Below are 20,116 nucleotides of genomic sequence, written 5' to 3' on the forward strand. Positions count from 1 at the left end.
CCTGGGATTCTCCAGGCAAGAACACTGGAGTGGGTCGCCATTTCCTTCTCCAACTCATGAAAGTGAAAAGTGGAAGTGAAGTCACTGAGTCATGTCCAACTCTCAGCGACCCCATGGACTGCATCCTACCAGGCTCCTTCATCCATGGGATTTTCCAGGCAAGAGTACTGGAGTGGGGTGCCAGAAAAAGCACCTGGTTGAGCCCAAGTTTAACAGGTGAGGACCTGACTCACATTGGAGGTGCCACTCCATCTGGCACGCACACTGCATGCCTCATCATATGAAAACTGGGGCAGAGATATTCCACAGCTGGGTATATTCTTGGAATTGTGTTGCTAGCACCAGCTGCTGATCCCCACTGGCTCCCAGACACCTGCCAGGAACTTTATGAATTCTTTCTTTCTGGTCCTCACAATAATCTGCACAGTCAGTAAACACGGGCCCATTTTACAGATGAGGATTTGTGGCTCAGAAAGATGAATGACTTGTTCAGAACCACACATCTACCTGTCTGGTTTCCTTGTCTGTGCCCTGTGCCCAATACCCTGAAACTCCTCATTGTCCAGAAAGGAATATAGTTTGTTAATAAAGGCCAGGCTCAGAGACAAGAACATCAGTGTTAAAGTGGAGAGATGCTAAGCGTGGTCCCCGAGGCAGATCTCTTTGTCTGGAGCCTGGCAGGAGCAGGAGTGATTTGGGTTGTACTGACAGCATCTTACCTCCCTGCTGTAGGGGATCTCAATGGACAGCAGTATCTCCTCTGGACCCAGCAGGGTCTTTCTGTAGCTGGGGAAGAAGGTGTGGTCCATTGGAATGGTTCTTCTGGTGCCTGTACAGAGGCAAGACAGAGAGGGACCAGTGTGAGAGAGCATAGGACAGATCACCAGGGGAATTCTCCTTCCTCGCCCCTGAAGCCCACAGTCAGAGGGAGTGGCTGGCATGACAGGGACCCAGGTACTCCATCCGAAACCCTTAGCATTGGTGTGCTGGTGACTGTTTAACAATCAGTTCTTTAAGAAAAAGCCCTGACTCATAGCATTCACAAGCTTCTGTGGTATAAATATTTCTACAACGGCCAATATCAAGCTACCAGAGCAGCATAGCTCAGTGTGAAGTTGAAAAGAGGGTAGCGAAGAGTTGACACAGCAGGCCTGCCAACCTCTGAGAGGTCTGCTTACAAGGCTGGCCACTGGCTGTCCTCTGGGACCTTAGCTTTCAGGAGAGTTCCCACCACTTTCTGATAAGAACAGATCACAATGCCTAAAATGTTTGTACAAATCATATGGTTTATGCTCAACACCTGACTTTCCTTCTGGAAGTCTGGACTTCTGGTACGTGCCAGGCAGAGCTACATGACCAGCCCCACTAAAAGCCCAGGGCGCTAAGTCTCTACCGAGCATCCCCAGTAAACAATCCTTCACGTGTGTTGTCATGGCTCAACTTATTCCTGGAGAGAATGAGCGTGTCCTGTGTGACTCCCCTGGGAGGAGGCCCTGGAAGCTTGTGCCTGGTTTCCTCTGCCCCATGCTTCTTTTCCCTTTGCTGATTTTGCTTTTTATTCTCCTGCTGTAATAAGTCATAGCCATGAGCAGACTCAACACTGAGTCCTGTGAATCCTTCCTTGTCCTCCTGAAAGTCCTTAAACCTAGAGGTGGTCTTGGGGAAACCCTTGAGCAAGGAAAGAGGTGCAGGAGTGAACTATTACATAGCATTTCCAGTCTACAAATGGAATAAATGGAAATAACCTCAAAGATATAGACAGCTGTAAACTGAAGGGAAATAATGAGGAAATGGTGAATTTTGAGTATTTATTACCTTTGTTTTTAATATCATTTATTTCGTTGTGAGGGTATATAGTTTAATGTTTAATAATAGCCATGTTTAACAAATGCTCAGACTCCCTGAAAACCCAGCCATCAACTATGCTGAGTGGCATACTCTGGCCCCAGAACACACCACTGAGTTTGGCATCTGGGTGACAGGTCCTATTGTGAATTCTTAATAAAGTGATGGTCCAGCCCTCCTGGCCCCCAGCCTGGGTGCGTCTCCTTTTATAGTTTCCAGGGATCCAAGCTTTAGGAAAGCTATGTTATTGAACTTTGGGTTCTGCTTCTGCAGTAAGTGACTTATCCTGTGAGACTCCGCTCCAGCCATGGCCCTCTTTCCTGACCCCTGCATGAGGCAGCTCACCTCTGGACACGATGGTCAGCTTGGTCCCACTGGCCATGAACACAGGGTTGAGGTCGGAGATGGGGCTGGCTGTGATGATGTTCCCTCCAATGGACTAGGACAAGCAGGGAGAACATGTGAGAGCCCACCCCAGGAAAGTCCAGCTTTCCTGGCTCCCGAATGTGGAAGGTGGGAGACATCTGCTGAAGGGAGAGCTCTGAGATCCTCCACCCACTATAGACACCAGACCAGCACAGTAAGAACCCGGGCGTTCGGGCAACATGCGGAACTTGAGATTCCAACGCCTGGGGTTGGGGCCCAGCTCTGAAGTTTACCTATATGTAAACCAGGATCAGTTCCTTTACATTTGTTTGTTTGATTGATTTCACCCAAACTTTTTCTGAAAGGGCTGAGATGGTTTATCACTGAGGCTGTAGAGAGTTAGTGAAAGAGAAATAAAAGACAAAGATCAAGGAAAAAGAATGGGAAGCCTTAAGGATAAACAATGTGTTCGAACTGAGCTTCCTTGGCAAAGAATATAAGGAGAATCAGACACAGAGTTCCCATTATTAGAAAAGGGGAAGAAAACCAGTTCCTCCAGGAAAAAAAAAAATCCTTCCCACAAGTCGATTTCATCTGAATTGGGGAACTTAGTAGAGTTTTATGGGTTTGAGTCTCCTTATCTGTAATTGGAAGAGGTGCTTGAGGTAGGGTGAAGGGAATGGGAGTAGGTTGTTTGGCTTTGTTTTTTGTTCTAATTTAAAACAACAGCTACAACAATAGAATGGAAGGGTCAGCTTTCCTTCCAACCCCATCAACAGGTGTGAGACTCAAATGGCGCCGAGTGTGAGAACGCCGTCTGCAAACCCTGGAATTGGGGGCTTGTCTGAAGGCTGATTGCAGTCGACCCATGGGCCTCTCTCTCCTCTCAAGGGGCTCCACCTCAGGTTCTACCCCGACTCTGAAAGGCAGTCCGCCTTCCTGTTTTGGCTTCTCCCTAACTTATCTCTCTTGCACCTGCTGGCAGCCTCGGCTAAGTTCAGAAAGAGATGGGCAGGCGGCCCCATCTCTCCAGCCTCAGGGGTGAAGATGGAGTCATAGCACGCGCACCCCCAGAGTGGCCCTGGGGCCACATCAGAAGCACCCTTGGGGCTTGTTAAAGCCTGACCCCTGCGCCCCAACCCAGATCTGCAGTCAGTTTCTCTGAGAGTGGGGCCCAGGAGTCTGCATTTTCAACAAGCCCCCAGGAAATCCTAAACACAAGTTTGAGGCCTATTCGGGCTGTAATAGAACCCAGGCTGGCCCCCTCGCCTTATGGGGAAAGTGCCCATCCTGGGCCCCTATCTAGTGACTCACCGCCACAGACTTGACCTGCTTCCCGGCGAACCAGCGCAGCTGCTCCAGGACTCCTCTGAACACCTCTGTTTTCTGGGTGGGAAGCTTGGCAACTGCCTCGAGCAGGGTCTTTTCCACAGAGCTCAGGGGACAAGCAGCTCCAAAGGAGATCCCTGGGAACACATGCTCGGAATGACAGCCATCCACCTCACAGCTCAAGAAGCACTTCCATACACAGCTCCTAGGAAGCTTCACAGCAACTGAGTAAGGATGAACCAGGATGCACGTCCTTATATGGATGAAGAAATTAAGGCCAAGAGAGGTCTGGTGACCTGCCCAATGGTACACAGTTAATAACAGAGCCAGAAATCAAGCCCAGGCTTAAAACCAGAGTGTTTTTTTCTCTAAACTAGTGACTCTCAACTCAATAAAATCAGATCTCTGAGGGTGAACTCTTGGCATTTCTTTTAAAAAAAGCACCCCAACCCCCATCTCCACCCAACCCCTATTCTCATGAATGAATCTGTGTTCAGCCAGGATTGAGAATGATTACTGAAAATATCAAGCCCCGAGCCCATTGGTACCCAACGATGGATGCTCAGTGGAGGAGAACAGTGAGGGTGTCCGTTTCCCCCGTGCAGGGTGACTCTTGAAAAAGCAGGTGCAGCAGGATCGCCATCATCCTCTACACAACCCACCTCCAAGATCCCAGCCCCTCTGCGGGCTCAAGCAGCGCGCCACCCCCCCACCTTACCCTCAGGTCCATGCTCCACTGAATTCAGCTCAGGGATCCAGGCTGGGCAGATGATCACAGGAAACAGCTGATTCTTAAACTTCATCTCAATGCCTTGAAAGAAATGAAAAGCCCCAAGTTGCAGGGCTCCCACCTCTGCAGACAGCACGGATTTCACATGCTCTGTGGATGTCTCGGGACTTGGAGGGGCAATGGACAGGACATGGGATAAAGTGCAGTTTCCACATGATCAGCCAGGAAGCTATGTCTTTCTCTCTCTCATCGGAACTCAAATAAGATGAACTTGACTTCATGTGTGTGTATGTGGATGTGTGTTTATTCACAATATTAGAAAAAGGGCATGAAAATAAGTCAGAAACCCTTCTAAACACTTTACATATTTTAACTCATTTAATCCTCATAATAACCCTATGAAATACTGTGATTTTCTCTGTTCATAGATAAGAAGGGTTTCCTGGTGGCTCAACGGTAAAGAATCTCCTGCAATTCAGGAGACATGGGTTTGATTCCTGGGTCGGGAAGATCCCCTGGAGAAGGAAATGTCAACCCACTCTAGTATTCTTGTCTGGAAAACCCCAAGGACAGAGGAGCCTGGTGGGCTACTGTGCATGGGGTCGCCAAGAGTCAGACACAACTGAGGCGCTAAACAACAACAGTAGATAGGAAACCGGAGCACAGGGAGGTGGAGTTTCTTTCCTAAATTATACAGCTAAGAACGGGCACATTACAGTACCGAGGCAATTATTAGAGTTGGGATGTAATAGTAATATAATATGAAAGTCTAACATTCAGACAAAAAGGAAAAACGACTGAGAGAAAAATTTAAATCAACGCCTAGTTCCCAATATCTGTCTGAGTTCTTACAGTGCATGGCTTGATGAGACCGAATGTCTGTGTCTGATTTCTATCCTTCCAGTGAACCAAGTAAGAAACCTCTCTGAACAGACCTGCCTCTATTCCTCAGACCCAGTCAGCACAGCACCCCTCCCAGCCCCACCCACAGGGTTGTAAATAGAAAAGGTTAAAAAGGAAATATCTGTGCATCGTCCCCATCTTCTCACGTGCTGCGGAGGGTCTCTGAAGGGTGGAGCAGGCTTTGAAAAGCCTGGTCTGTTTGAATATCAACTCATAGAATAAAGAGGGGAGAGGGAGGCAATAAGTGGTTCATCTTGATAAGGTTTTCTTGATGCCCAGCCTCCCCCAACATCACGGCAGTAGATGGTTACCCGGGGGAGGTAGGGTGTGTGATGGTTGCTCTGGGGGAGGTATGGTGTGTGAAGGGTGCTCTGGGGGAGGTAGGGTGTGGGAAGGAGGAGGGGTAGAGCTGTGGAGTGATCTTAGGCTATTCTTTCTAATTTGGAGCTTGTAATATCTTTGCGAATTCTTTTTCTCTTAGAATCTAACTGAGTCCAAGACATTGTATGATTCTTGGTGAGGAATATGCCATACCTCCAAGGGCCCCAAAGATTTTTCCAGCCAGTCATTCTCCACCTTAACTCACGTGACCCTGGGCCCTCGGGTCATGGCCGCATAGGCCGTTGTGGTCCTATCACCTGCAGTACCTCTCACCCTGCCATCCAGTGGGCCCTGTTGTTGCAGTGAGGGACTCCATATGGCAAGTGTGCTCACAAGCATGGCTCAGTTCTGCAGTTCACCAGTACACACCTGAGCCGGGCCCTCCTCTCTGCAGCTGCAGAGCCAACCAGAACCCAGGGCTTGGGGTAGGGGGGTTCTTCCAGAGCCAGAGATAGGAGCCCCTACAGGCTAGAATGGGCTGCTCTGAGATGACCCTGGCCTCTGAGGGTCCCCTGAGATTGCCCTGGCCTGTGCCTCCACCCTCTCCCGGATCCTCACTGGGCATGGGGCCCAGCCAAGGGGAAATGGGCCACGCCAGGTACAGGAATGGACCGAGCCTAGCAGGAGGTGGGGCATCTCTGCTCCTGAGTCTTCAAGCACCGGGGCTGCGAGTGGTGCCTCTGGAGCCTCCTTGGCCTGTTTACATATTGTGGGGCTCATGTCTGGGGGGTAGCACCACAGGGCAGGTGGCCACAGACATGGGCAACACAGCACAGCCACACTTGGGCATTTCCTCTCCCTTGCCTTACCACATCACCCCCAGAAAAAGGGGGCAGGAGAGTGACATTTATGGAACCCCTCGGGTCTATCAGATACTGGCCCAGACACTTGACCTATGTTGCTCCCTTACCCTCAGACTGGGAGACCCTCAAGGGAAGGAGTCTGGTCTAGGTGATCTGGGTACCCCTGGCTTGCCCAGAATACCTAGCATCGGGCCAGGTCTCTGTCAATGTTTATGGAGAACAATCAGCAAGGATCTCAGTTAATACTCAGAGCAACCCTTGAAAAGTGAGTGTTAGTCGCTCAGTTGTGTCCAACTCTTTGTGACCCCACAGACTGTGGCCCACCAGGCACCTCTGGCCATGGAATTCTAAAAGCAAGAATACTGGAGTGGGAAGCCATTCTCTTCTCCAGGGGATCTTCGCGACCCAGGGATCAAACCCAGGTCTCCCACACTGCAGGTGGATTCTTTACTGTCTGAGCCACCAGGGAAGCCCATTGGAGGAGGCATTATCACCTCCACTTAGGAAATGGGGAAATGAAGGCAGAGTAGGACACAGAGCCACAAGGGGCTGAACTGGACAGACTGACCCAGAGCTGCCCACATCTTTACCGATCTCTGTGTTCCCCACCACCAGCTTGGCCTCGGGATGCTGAGCTTTGAGGTCCAGCAACTCCTTCAAGGTGGAGGATTGAATCCAGGTCACACGCTCCCCTTCAAAACGCAGCTGCTTCGGTGGAATGTCTTTCAGCCTCTGGAAAATGCCATTTTCTTACCGTGTGGCCTCCTCCTCCCCTCTTTGATCCCCAGGGCCATTGCTTTCAGTTTGCAAGAGGATTAATTATGGATTTGCTTAGTACTGAATTCAGCGGGAAAGTGCATGTCAGGGAAGAAGCTAGGGGAAACGCTTGGCACTGAGGCAGGACTTGGGCCGCGGCTCTTTCACATACGTTATTTCATTCAGTCTTTAGAAGAGCTCGGGGAAGAAGGTGCTGTTAGTCTCTCCTTTTGCAGGTAAAGGAGAAGCCTGAGGATCAAGGCTATGGGAACACAAGGTGACTTCAACTGTCCCTCACTGCCTCCAGGAGGTGCGAGAGGGGACAGGGGTGGCAGAAGCAGGGCTATCAGAAGGGAACGTAATGGAGGGCCACTTCTAGCGCATGAGGGGTGATGCAGAGTCAGGAGGGAAAATCCCCAAATCAAACTGATGGTTTTTCAAAGGTTTCATGATCCAGAGAAAGATATTCTGGTGGTCTGCTGCAAAGCCATTCTTTCTGGCCCAATGAACTCTTAAAGTCATCTTCATACTCTCACCACCCCTAGAGAAGCCTGCGCTTGAGAAACTTTGAGCGTGGCTTGATTTTTGGTTGTCTGTTTGCCATAAACGTTGGTGTGGAGGAGCAAGATCATCAGGTGAGAAAATGGGCATGAGAGGTGTCCTTAAGACAGGGCTGCACATCATGGATTGTGTCCTTTGAACACAGCGCTTTTTTGTTTCTTTGTTTGTTTTGTAAAAAAATGGGTGGCTTACAGAAAGAATGCATTGCTTCAGGGCTTAGACAAGAGATTTAGGCAGAGTGTCAGCAAACACTTCTGGAGCTCCTATTACTGTACATGGCCTGCCAGACAGACCCCCTCCTCACATGTGAGCAACGCATGTGAAGAGGAGAAGCGTGGGTCCCTGTTTAAATATGCGGCACAGGGACTTGGAGTAAGAGCAACAAAGGGAAATTCAGGCTGAAACCCACAGGAGAAAGAGGACACAAAGACCCCAGTGGGTACTAGTGGGACTCAGCAGGTCTCCAGGGGCTCAAGGGGCATCACCTACCAGCAATTCTGGGGGGAAGATGGGTTCCTGGGTGGGATCCAGGGGCATAAACTCCTCTGGGTTGAATAAAGACGGTGAGAGAGTAACCTGCTGGAAAGGGGAAAAGATAAGGGATACACAGTCTCCTGCATTAAAATGTCCCAGAGGGCCAGCCCTCTGTCCAAGTGAGCTCATCCGCAGCCCCCAGCAGGCTGGTTGGGGTGGGGATGGGTTGGGGGAGAGGTAGCTCCCAGGAAGCAGGGACAAAGAGGTTTTGCCAGAGGGTCCAGGGCTAAGGTGTACATTCACCAGCTTCACAGTTTGAAGATAATGGTTTCCTCTTCCAGCTGCCACAGCTCAGAGTGTGGAGATTGCCCACTAGCTCCTTTGACCTGAGGTTGGCTCTCAGGCTTCCAGGCCAAAAAAGACCCACTTACCCTGTGGTCTTTCTTCTGGTCCATGCAGCAGTTTGCATTGTTCCCATTTCCTCCACAGCATCCACCATTCTACAGAGATGACCACAAATGTCACACAAAGATATTTGCAAAGAGTTTTCACAGAAGCTAAAGAACCTAGCTTTGAAGCTAAAGAACAGAATGATCTCTGTTCATCTCCAAGGCAAACCATTCAATATCATATAGTCCAAGTCTATGCCCCAATCAGTAACGCTGAAGAAGTTGAAGTTGAACGGTTCTATGAAGACCTACAAGACCTTTTAGAACTAACAACCAAAAAAGATGTCTTTTTCATTATAGGGGACTGGAATGCAAAAGTAGGAAGTCAAGAAACACCTGGAGTAACAGGCAAATTTGGCCTTGGAATGAGGAATGAAGCAGGGCAAAGACTAATAGAGTTTTGCCAAGAAAATGCACTGGTCATAGCAAACACCCTCTTCCAACAACACAAGAGAAGGCTCTACACATGGACATCACCAGATGGTCAACACTGAAATCAGATTGATTATATTCTTTGCAGCCAAAGATGGAGAAGCTCTATACAGTCAACAAAAACAAGACCAGGAGCTGACTGTGGCTCAAATCGTGAACTCCTTATTGCCAAATTCTGACTGAAATTGAAGAAAGCAGAGAAAACCGCTAGACCATTCAGGTATGACCTAAATCAAATCCCTTATGATTATACAGTGGAAGGGAGAAATAGATTTAAGGGCCTAGATCTGATAGATAGAGTGCCTGATGAACTATGGAATGAGGTTCATGACATTGTACAGGAGACAGGGATGAAGACCATCCTCATGGAAAAGAAATGCAAAAAAGCAAAATGGCTGTCTGGGGAGGCCTTACAAATAGCTGTGAAAAGAAGAGAAGCAAAAAGCAAAGGAGAAAAGGAACGATATAAGCATCTGAATGCAGAGTTCCAGAGAATAACAAGAAGAGATAAGAAAGCCTTCTTCAGCGATCAATGCAAAGAAATAGAGGAAAACAAAAGAATGGGAAAGACTAGCGATCTCTTCAAGAAAATTAGAGATACCAAGGGAACATTTCATGCAAAGATGGGCTCAATAAAGGACAGAAATGGTATGGACCTAACAGAAGCAGAAGATATTAAAAAGAGGTGGCAAGAATACACAGAAGAACTGTACAAAAAAGATCTTCACGACCCAGATAATTATGATGGTGTGATCACTCATCTAGAGCCAGACATCCTGGAATGTGAAGTCAAGTGGGCCTTAGAAAGCATCACTACGAACAAAGCTAGTGGAGGTGATGGAATTCCATTTGAGCTATTTCAAATCCTGAAAGATGATGCTGTGAAAGGGCTGCACTCAATTTGCCAGCACATTTGGAAAACTCAGCAGTGGCCACAGGACTGGAAAAGGTCAGTTTTCATTCCAATCCCAAAGAAAGGCAATGCCAAAGAATGCTCAAACTACCGCACAATTCACTCATCTCACATGCTAGTAAAGTAATGCTCAAAATTCTCCAAGCCAGGCTTCAGCAATATGTGAACCGTGAACTTCCTGATGTTCAAGCTGGTTTTAGAAAAGGCAGAAGAACCAGAGATCAAATTGCCAACGTCCGCTGGATCATGGAAAAAGCAAGAGAGTTCCAGAAAAACATCTATTTCTGTTTTATTGACTATGCCAAAGCCTTTGACTGTGTGGATCACAAGAAACTGTGGGAAATTCTTCAAGAAATGGGAATACCAGACTATCTGACCTGCCTCTTGAGAAATCTGTATGCAGGTCAGGAAGCAACAGTTAGAACTGCACATGGGACAACAGACTGGTTCCAAATAGGAAAAGGAGTACATCAAGGCTGTATATCGTCACCCTGCTTATTTAACTTATGTGCAGAGTACATCATGAGAAACACTGGGCTGGAAGAAACACAAGCTGGAATCAAGATTGCCGGGAGAAATATCAATAACCTCAGATATGCAGGTGACACCACCCTTATGGCAGAAAGTGAAGAGGAACTCAAAAGCCTCTTGATGAAAGTGAAAGAGGAGAGTGAAAATGTTGGCTTAAAGCTCAACATTCAGAAAACGAAGATCATGGCAACTGGTCCCATCACTTCATGGGAAATAGATGGGGAAACAGTGGAAACAGTGTCAGACTTTATTATTATGGGCTCCAAAATCACTTTAGATGGTGACTGCAGCCATGAAATGAAAAGATGCTTACTCCTTGGAATAAAAGTTATGACCAACCTAGATAGCATATTCAAAAGCAGAGAAATTACTTTGCCGACTAAGGTCCATCTAGTTAAGGCTATGGTTTTTCCAGTAGTCATGTATGGATGTGAAAGTTGGACTGTGAAGAAGGCTGAGTGCTGAAGAATTGATGCTTTTGAACTGTGGTGTTGGAGAAGACTCTTGAGAGTCCCTTGGACTGCAAGGAGATCCAACCAGTCTATTCTGAAGGAGATCAGCCCTGGAATTTCTTTGGAAGGACGGATGTTAAAGCTGAAAAGTACTTGGGACACCTCATGCAAAGAGTTGACTCATTGGAAAAGACTCTGATGATTGGGGGCAGGAGGAGAAGGGGATGACAGAGGGTGAGATGGCTGGATGGCATCACTGAGTTGATGGACGTGAGTCTGAGTGAACTCCGGGAGTTGGTGATGGACAGGGAGGCCTGGCGTGCTGCGATTCATGGGGTTGCAAAGACTCAGGCACGACTGAACGACTGAACTGAACTGAAAGAACCTAGATTATTCCTGTCAAATGAAACCTGGGTTTGAAATTCACCCCAGCATCTAGAGGGGCAGCAGATACTGCACCCCCACCCCTGCAGCCCACTTGTCTCTGCCCATAGGGAGGGCCTCTGCTTGATAAATATAGATTAAATAACTTGAGGATATATAAACAGGATCTCTCCTGGAAGTAACAGAGAAATTAAATTTTAAGAAAATTTCTCCATAAAAACTGCTGCTAAGTCACTTCAGTCGTGTCTGACTCTGTGGGAACCCATAGACGGCAGCCCACCAGGCTCTGCCGTCCCTGGGATTCTCCAGGCAAGAGCGCTGGAGTGGGTTGCCATTTCCTTCTCCAATGCATGAAAGTGAAAAGTGAAAGTGAAGTCACTCAGCCGTGTCCAACTCAGCGACCCCATGGACTGCAGCCTACCAGGCTCCTCCGTCCATGGGATTTTCCAGGCAAGAGTACTGGAGTGGGGTGCCATTGCCTTCTCCGCCATAAAACCTAGGTCCTATTTTATCAAAACATCTTTTTGCGCTCACTTTCCCACTTCAGTACTGCTTCCTGAGGAAGCCTCCCTGAGAGAAATTCCCATTGGTTCTCCCAGCACTCTTGCCTCTACTTCTAAACCATCAAGTCCTGGGCACCCCCAGGCTGGAGTCTTTGTGGGGCTCCTGCCAAAGATGTCTAGGACCAGAGCTGGGCCAGGGATGTGCCTGACAGCCTCCCACTCCTTATCAGGCACTTCTTGCCAGAAAGTTCACACTCTCTATTCCTTATCGTGGACCTGTTCGGTAGGTTATGTACAGGTCTGCTGACCCAGCACCTATGGATAGAGGACTTGCTCAAGACCTCTTAAGGTGCCAATGACAGAGCACAGACTAGAGTCCAGATTGCTACATCCCCAAACCAATGCACTGAAGGTGGGAAAGGGAGTGTTTACCTGACTGATCTGCCCTAAGGAGGCAGAAGTCTCAGCTCAGGGCCCCAGAAGACACTATAGAATCACGGAGCTCTACGAGAGCGGGGAAAACTCCCAGGCTCAGCCCTAGACACATTTCCAGAGCAGCCAGCTCCTAGGGGAGTAGTTGGGAGGAACCCTTCTCTACATGAATCATGGAAGACAGCGTTCATGCCACCATTTACTAAACGATGAGTCACAGCTCATCAGTGTCCCCAAAGAAGTTCTCAGAGGGCTAAGGAGGCTGAAGGTCCTCTGGGAACCTGCAAGCATTCTCAGACTTGCCTCAACCACCCTGCTTGCAGCCCCCTCCTGTAGTCACTGCTTTATCACTGGATCTCAGAGCTGTCTATTTTCTACCTCCCCACTACTCTTGAGAGTCCCTTGGACTGCAAAGAGATCAAACCAGTCAATCCTAAAGGAAATCAACCCTGAACATTCATTAGAAGGACTGATGCTGAAGCTCCAGTATTTTGGACACTTGACATGAAGAGCCGACTCACTGGAAAAGACCTTATGTGCTGGGAAAGATTGAGGGCAAGAGGAGAAGGGAGTGACAGAGGATGAGATGGTTGGATGGCATCAGTGACTCAATGGACATGAGTTTGAGCAAACTCCAGGAGACAGAGTGAAGGACAGGGAAGCCTGGTGTGCTGCAGTCCATGCAGTCACAAAGAGTCGAACATGACTTCGTGACTAAGCAACAACACTTTGCCTTTCCCCTCTGTGTTTGGACAGAAAGAAGAGGGCCTCATCTCATCTCTCTTCTTGGAGAAGGAGTAATGTAGGGGAATACTAGGCCCTGCATACAGTAAGACAACAGCCTCGCTCACCTGATCCTTGTGGGGGAGGATATATTTCACAAAAGTATCTTTCACAAATAATTAAAGTACCAGCACATTCTTACTTAGATCTTTCTTCTTAACAATTCGCTGATGTTTTTTATGACATAAACTGTTGTGATATACGATGATGTGTCACTGCCCTCGAGGTCTGCTGAGGTTGGATAAGATTAGGGTTTTCCCCCAGAGAGATTTCCTCTTTCGGGGTGTGTGCATGCTAAGTCTCTCAGTCACGTCTGACTCTTTGCAGCCCTATGGACTGTAACCCGTCAGATTCCTCTATCCGTGGACTTTTCCAGACAAGAATACTGGAACACGTTGCCATTTCTTCCTCCAGGGGATCTTCCCAACCCAGAGATCAAACCTGCATCTCTTGCATCTCCTGCAAAGGCAGGCAGGTTCTTTACCACTGTGCCACCTGAGAAGCCCAGGCTAAAATGATTAGGCTCAACATTATTTTTATGATTCCTCATTTCCTTCTTTGTTATCATTTCTTGCTGTGAACAGGCTGCCTTCCTATAGCATACCTTCCTCACTCTTTTCCAGCGTGGCCATGTAAACTAGATACCTGAGTTTGTTAGAACTGTGTGTAAAACAAGAGTTAAAAGGCTCTGAAGAGGGCCTTGGGGGCTCCAGTGAGTAACATGCATGAGCTTCTGAGCACACTCTCTGTGCCAGTCGCTTGAGCTACTTAAAGCACCCAGCTCTACTTGACTCTGCTCTACACTGCCAGGCAGCAGGATTGAGGGAGGTATGGCTATAAAAGGGGCTTAGGAACCATTTCAACAATGATAAAACTCTGACTCTCAGAAGGAGGATACTTTCCAGCTACACCCAAAAGTCCTTCTCTTTTGAGAAACTAGAAGGGCTGGTCAGATAATCTTTCTTTGAGAAGCCTCCTATGAAATAAATACATGGACAAAATTAACAATCCATGGTTCTCAGGGAAGCCTAAGCAGCACATGAAGATTAAATATTGGGTGACGGGAAAAAATGTACCAGCATCATAATTTATGTTGCCGTTTACTGAAAATGTAGGATGTGCCAGGCTCTGTTCTAAGAGCTTTACAAGGAGTTCTTTCCACAAGCATTTTAAGGTTGGTATTATTAGAATCCCCATTTTAGAAATGAGGAAATTTGCCCAGTATCATGTATCAATTAAGTGATGGAATGGGATTTGAACCCAGGTCTGCAGACTGAATCTAAGCTTTCAATCACTTTCATTTAAATTCATACTTCCTGGTTCCTCAATATCAACAGCATTCACCAGGGTGTGCTGTTTCCCATCCTTAGAGGTCCCACCTCTACCCTTTTGGACTATTTGGATGCAATACTCCTTTTTTTGCACTGTACGAGCTCTAAGGTCAGTGAAAGACACAGGTGTCTGTGACTCTCCCCTCAACCCAGAATCAAATTGAGATGAGACAGTTTGATAGGAGTTAGGATCAACTTGACCCATTTGGGGAATCAGGTAAAATCTGGGGAGATTAAGCAAAGAAAGGGGAAGCCAGCTCTCGGTCCTCCTTGCCATATGGCAGGTGTGTGGGCTGCATTTACGTAATCAGTGCCTGTTCATCCCAGCTGTGGTTTCTCACTCTGAGTTATATGAATACTGCAGGGCTTCACACACTATCTGGAGATCTAATTATTTCATAAACCCAGCAGAGTGCCAGCTGCAGAAAGCAGCCTGGATGGCAAGGGAGGAGGGACGCGAGTGCTGAGTCAGGCTGGGTTGTTACTAAACGTCACATTCAGCACCTGCCCCATGGGCTGAGCATGCCAGACACCAAGGCAGGATGCCAAGCCCGAACGCCCTGTAGGAAGTTTGCTCTTAGGTGGCATGTCTCTTTCAGGAGCCAGCTCTCCAGGCCTTTCCTGGAAGGAAAGTCTCCGGGCTATTGATGAGAGCCACCACTTCCCCCACACACCAAATAGGAATGGCAGAGCCCAGTGTCCTTGCCAGGAACCTACAGCAGAAGTTCCTGCCAGTTGGTCATCTTATCTTTGTTTCCTGTAACCCAGAGGCCCTTGGCATCGCTCCCAACTGTGATTCCAGAGTGTTGCTGCTTCAGGAACCGGGCCACTGCTGTCCCAGAGCCCCCACTCACCTTGGCAAAGGTCCGGAAGCCCTGGAGGATGGGTCTGTAGCCTGTACAGCGGCATAAGTTTCCTGTGGGCCAAGGAAAAACCTGCAATGTCAGCACTGGCCCCAGGGCAGCTAAGAGGTTTGTGGCTTTGCTCCCAGCGCAGTTAAATGCTCTCTTTATATATTCTATTTTCTTTACTTGGAATGATCCTCCTTTTACCTGTACCCTTGACTTCCAAACATCTATCACTTCTTCCAGGAAGTCTTCCTAGAATGCTTAGACTGAATCAAGTGCCCCCCTAAGTCCTCCCATGGTAACTCCTAGTCAAAGCTTTATCAGTGAGCTTATCAAACTACATTATAAACTCTCTTCCCCTTCAGAACATGGACTCCTTGAGGAGAGGGACTATCTTCCATTCCTATGTCCTTGTACCCTGTCTAGTGCCTGGCCTATGACTGGACTTCATATAACTGACTGGAATAAATGATGCACTGAAAGAAATTGAACGGATGGCAAGCCTTCTCTATTCAATTCAGAGGAAGAGATAGTGGGTCCAGCCACCTGGGCCCATTCACAGAAGGCAAAGTGGGGAGCCAGTTCCTGCCCCAGACTCAGAACCAGGGCCGCCTTCTTCATACATGGCCTTTGCCCCACGGAACCCTGCTCTGGGGAAGCTGCCAGGGCAGATGCCATGTCATTGGCTTCTGTGCAGCTTCCCAGATGATCTCCTCCCACACCAGGCACTCAAGGTCACCCTTCCCAGCACAGAGCTGGGTCAGGAAGACAGCGCAGGAAGATGGACACTAAGGCAGGAGAGCCCAGAGGGTCTTCAAACCAACCAAGTGTTCTTCAAAGTAAGAAAGGGCCATTTCCCAACAAATCTTAGCTACCATGATGGGGCAGCCTGAGCCCTTTCCTCAAGTGTCTGGAACTCCTAGTTCACTCCTGGCTCCCACTCTGCCCCTGCCCTGCCCTCCTCAGAAACCCACTTGCCACTTTGCCTCCTGGGCCCTGCACAAGGCCCATACCTTGGAAAGCATCCTCGATTTCTTCAACAGTAGGCTCGGGCTGATTCCGAAGCAGCGTGTACATGCTCATGACGATGCCGGGGGTGCAGAAGCCACACTGAGAGCCGTGACTTTTGGCGATTCTCTCCTAAAAGGGGCAGATGACATAGACACCTGTGTTGGCAGAACCCCTGCCAGGCTCCCTACGTGACTCAACTGAAGACAGCCCATGTTGACAGTCTGCACTGCCCAAAGTCAAATCTGAGTGTCCCCACTCACCAGCTGCGACCACGGCCAGGCTACCAAGTCTTCCTAAACCTTGTCCGTTTGTTTAGCACTACCCTAGCACTTATCTCCAGAGCTGTGCTGAGAATTCAGTGAGATCATTCATGTAAAACGCTTGGCCATCATACCTGGCACAGAGTAGGGAGTCAGCCAATGGAAGTTATTAATAGGACACCCCCCTCTAAGAACAGCGACAATTAGAACCACTCTCTTCACTAAAGACAGAGGAGGGAGATTTAAGAGATTTAAGGGATGTGTGTAAGATTGCACATGGGGAAAGTAAGAACTGTGTTAGGTTCTCTAAACTACACTACCCCACAATCCAAAATCAACCAAATGAATGCATTTTATTCCAAATTAGAACACCTCTGTATTCTCAAGTGAAGGCAATTCTTGAAGTCCAATGGATGGAGACTTAAGAATTGGATAATGTGTGCTATAGAATTCACTAAAAGCACTGAACATCACAGAATTTTCATTCAGACCTGCCAGATCTTTATTACAACGAAATTCTCCTAATCTACATTATTTTTTAATCTCTTGGGAATCTCTCTTGGAACGTATGTCAAGTAAAATTGCTAGAATGTTGTATCACCAGTACTTAACACAGATAGTCATTCATTTGAGAAGTATTTACTGAGAATCTATTATGTGCCAGGCATAGTATATCCCCTGGGGATGGAGCATGTAAAAGAGAGATGAAGTCCCTGGTCTCACGAAGCTCACGTCCTTATGGGGGAAATACCGACAAAAACAAAGAAGAAAATTCGAGGTGGAGGTTGGTACTATATAGAGAATTAATACAAGATGACATGACTCAGAGTGACTGACTAGTGGCTATTTGGAGTGGTCAGAAGAGCCATTCTGATAAAGCGACCTTTAAGGTGAACTTGATTTGGAACAAGGAAGTGAGTTACCCAGGCAGAAGGAACAGTGAGTAAAAGGGCTCTGACCACAGACAGTGTGAAAATCTGCTGAAAGGCCGGGACAGGTGGAACCCTGGGACAAGAGATGTCAGCTGAGGGGACAGGAAGCAGCCAGAGCCTGCAGCTCTTCGCAGCCAGGATTAGGGATCCTGACTGTGATTTTGGGTGTGATGATGGGAAGCTTTTTAAAGGGGAATTTCAGCAGGACTTGATACGATTGAATTTGTGTTTTTAAAGATTCACTCTAGCTGTTGAATAGAGAATGGCTGTGGGGGCAAGAGAAGACACAGGGGATCATGACATTGACGTGGCCTAGGCGGGAAGGAATGTGACTTGGACCAAACAGTAGTAGGGGAGACAGAGAAACGAATGAAGATTCCATTGTAAAGTCTGGAGGCAGAGTAGCTGTTACTTCTGGATGGACTGGGTGTGGGGAATGCAAACATCACAGAGGACTCCTAGATTTTGGTCATGAGCAATTGGGTGGATGCTTTGCCATTGACTCAGATGGAGGAAGACCAGAGGAGAACGAAGCTGGGGCGAAATTGAGTTTTTGTTAAGTTTGAGATCAGACACCCATCTAGTGATTCAAGTAGGCAGCTGGAAATCGGAGTCTGATCTCTGAGGACAGATCGAACCTGAAGATATGGAGATGGCCTTAAACTCATGTTGGGAGAGTATGAAGGTGGAGAAGGGACTGGGCCCAGGCCAGAGCCCAGGGCGCTGCAGCGATTAGGGACTGAGCTGAGGAGGAGCTGCACACGGTTCCAGCACGGAGGGAGGAGGGACACGTGGTGTCATAGAATCCCGGAGGAAAACATAAACAGACAAGAGAAAGTGGAATCGAAGCTTATCTGGAGCCAAAAGAAGTGCATCGGAAATAAGGCTCTGTACCACTGGAAAGGGAGGGCTTTCCCCTGATTCTAGGGATGTGATCCCTGTGTTTAAATAGTTCCTTCTTGTCTATTTGTTTCAAAGTAAATTACAAGCCCTCATTAACCCTCTCACACCTGCTGCAAGTTGGACAGGTTTAGTAACCTGCCACTTTCCTGCCTAGGAAGCGAAGCCACACAGCTGATGTAATACCACCTCACCCCACTCTGACCCCACATGACTGGTCCAAGATGCTCCATCTGGGGGTATAGTTAGCTTGCTCAACTGGCAGCCCTGGCTCCAGGATTCATGTTAGGGACCCAAGGAAGGCAAGATCCGAATGATATGGTACAGGGAATACTAAGAAAAGGGTCTGGCTCAGACACCTTCTGTGATTACACCCTCCCAAAGACCTCCCGCCTCAGTTTAACATGAGCACTGGGAACAGCAGCCTTTCCTTCCACTGCACTCTGCTCCCGTGTGGGCCCTCTTCCACCTAGTCTACGAACATCCTTTCTCACTCCACAGAACCCTGACTACTGCCTACTCTTGCCCAAAGAGTTCCCAATCTCAACCCATCATCAGGTGCCTGATACCATCAGGGAGAAAACCTTGGTCAGACACCCATGTGTCTCTGACCCAGCCCTTGCTAACCACCATTTTAACGAGCTTGTGTCTGGGTGATCTGTGGGTGGGAGGTGAGAGGTGCAATGGGATTCCTGTGGGAGGGAGCACGGAGTAGGTGGGCTTTTGATCAAAGGCACACAGCATTTGGAATCTTCAATCCGAGAAGGCAGGGGCTTCCTAAGCACACTTGGGCACGGAGAGGAAGGTCCTCTGCCCCTCCTCCCCCCAGCTCTGGTACAGCTAGACCTCCAGCCACCAGATCAAGTTGATCTCTTGATTCCCACAGGGCCATGCAATGTCACCAGCCACTGAAACACAGGAGGGAGCTTCAGGCTTGGGTGTCTCCTATTTCCACCTCACAGCTAGCCCCTGACCTCCACAAGGAATTGAGGGGGGTGGTCGGCCAGAATGCCTCCTTGGCTCAGGCTGCAATCCTCATCCCAACAATCCAGAGCAGCCTTGGTAGAGCCTCTGGTTACCTGCACAGGATGCAGCCTCGTCTTGGTGCTTCCAATTCCTTCCACAGTCGTCACAGCCACATGGTGCAAGGAGCAGATGGGAGCCAGGCAGGCATTGGCAGAAAAGTGGCTGGAACCCCAGATTAAGGTCATCCCATCGACCGTTTAGGCTCTCAGAGCAGACCCGAGTGCAGGGTCTGGGAGATTCGTGATGCTTGTGTCACTTCTCCTCACTCCACATAATGTTCTCTTTTCCACAAGTATCCTCATCTCTCCACCCAGGCCAGGGCCCAAGCCCCTCCAGTGTCCTGTGGGGTCACGCTGGTGCACCCTAGGCCTCTGGGCTGGAGCATGGAAGCCAGGGGCACTTTCAGCTGCCTCTTACTCAGGTAGATCCTGGAGGCCTCTGGGAGGTCCCAAGTCTAATGCGTTCCTTTTTCTCTATGTGCTTAGTTGCTCAGTCATGTGATCCCATGGACTGTAGCCCTCCAGGCTACTCTGTCCATGGGGAGTCTCCAGGTAAGAATACTGGAGTGGGCTGCCATGCCCTCCTCTAGGGAATCTTCCCAACCCAGGGATCAACCCCAAGTCTCCTGCATTGCAGGCAGATTCTTTACTGTCTGAGCCACCAGGGAAGCCTAAGAATACTAGAGTGGGTAGCCTATCCCTTTTCCAGGGGATCTTCCCAATCCAGGAATCAAACTGCATTGCAGGAAGATCCTTTACCAGCTGAGCTACTAGGGAAGCCC

The 20,116-nt window shown here is 48.5% G+C and overlaps 1 protein-coding gene across 3 annotated transcripts in view; it reads right to left on the reverse strand.

Moving 5' to 3' along the window:
• Nucleotides 1-20,116, reverse strand: part of XDH (xanthine dehydrogenase) — a 68,297-nt gene that overhangs the window by 38,616 nt on the left and 9,565 nt on the right. For 2 of the 3 annotated variants that reach the window (XM_013967404.2, XM_005686386.3), the window contains exons 4-13: nucleotides 19,389-19,497; nucleotides 16,220-16,346; nucleotides 15,213-15,274; nucleotides 8,580-8,648; nucleotides 8,164-8,253; nucleotides 6,948-7,089; nucleotides 4,259-4,351; nucleotides 3,526-3,677; nucleotides 2,191-2,284; nucleotides 720-829 (exon numbers count right to left, since the gene is read on the reverse strand). In XM_013967404.2, coding sequence (XP_013822858.2) covers nucleotides 720-829; nucleotides 2,191-2,284; nucleotides 3,526-3,677; nucleotides 4,259-4,351; nucleotides 6,948-7,089; nucleotides 8,164-8,253; nucleotides 8,580-8,648; nucleotides 15,213-15,274; nucleotides 16,220-16,346; nucleotides 19,389-19,497 — 1,048 coding nt within the window. 3 annotated transcript variants of the gene reach the window in all.

This window comes from Capra hircus, chromosome 11, assembly GCF_001704415.2.
Source record: "Capra hircus breed San Clemente chromosome 11, ASM170441v1, whole genome shotgun sequence".
Taxonomy (NCBI): Eukaryota; Metazoa; Chordata; class Mammalia; order Artiodactyla; family Bovidae; genus Capra; species Capra hircus.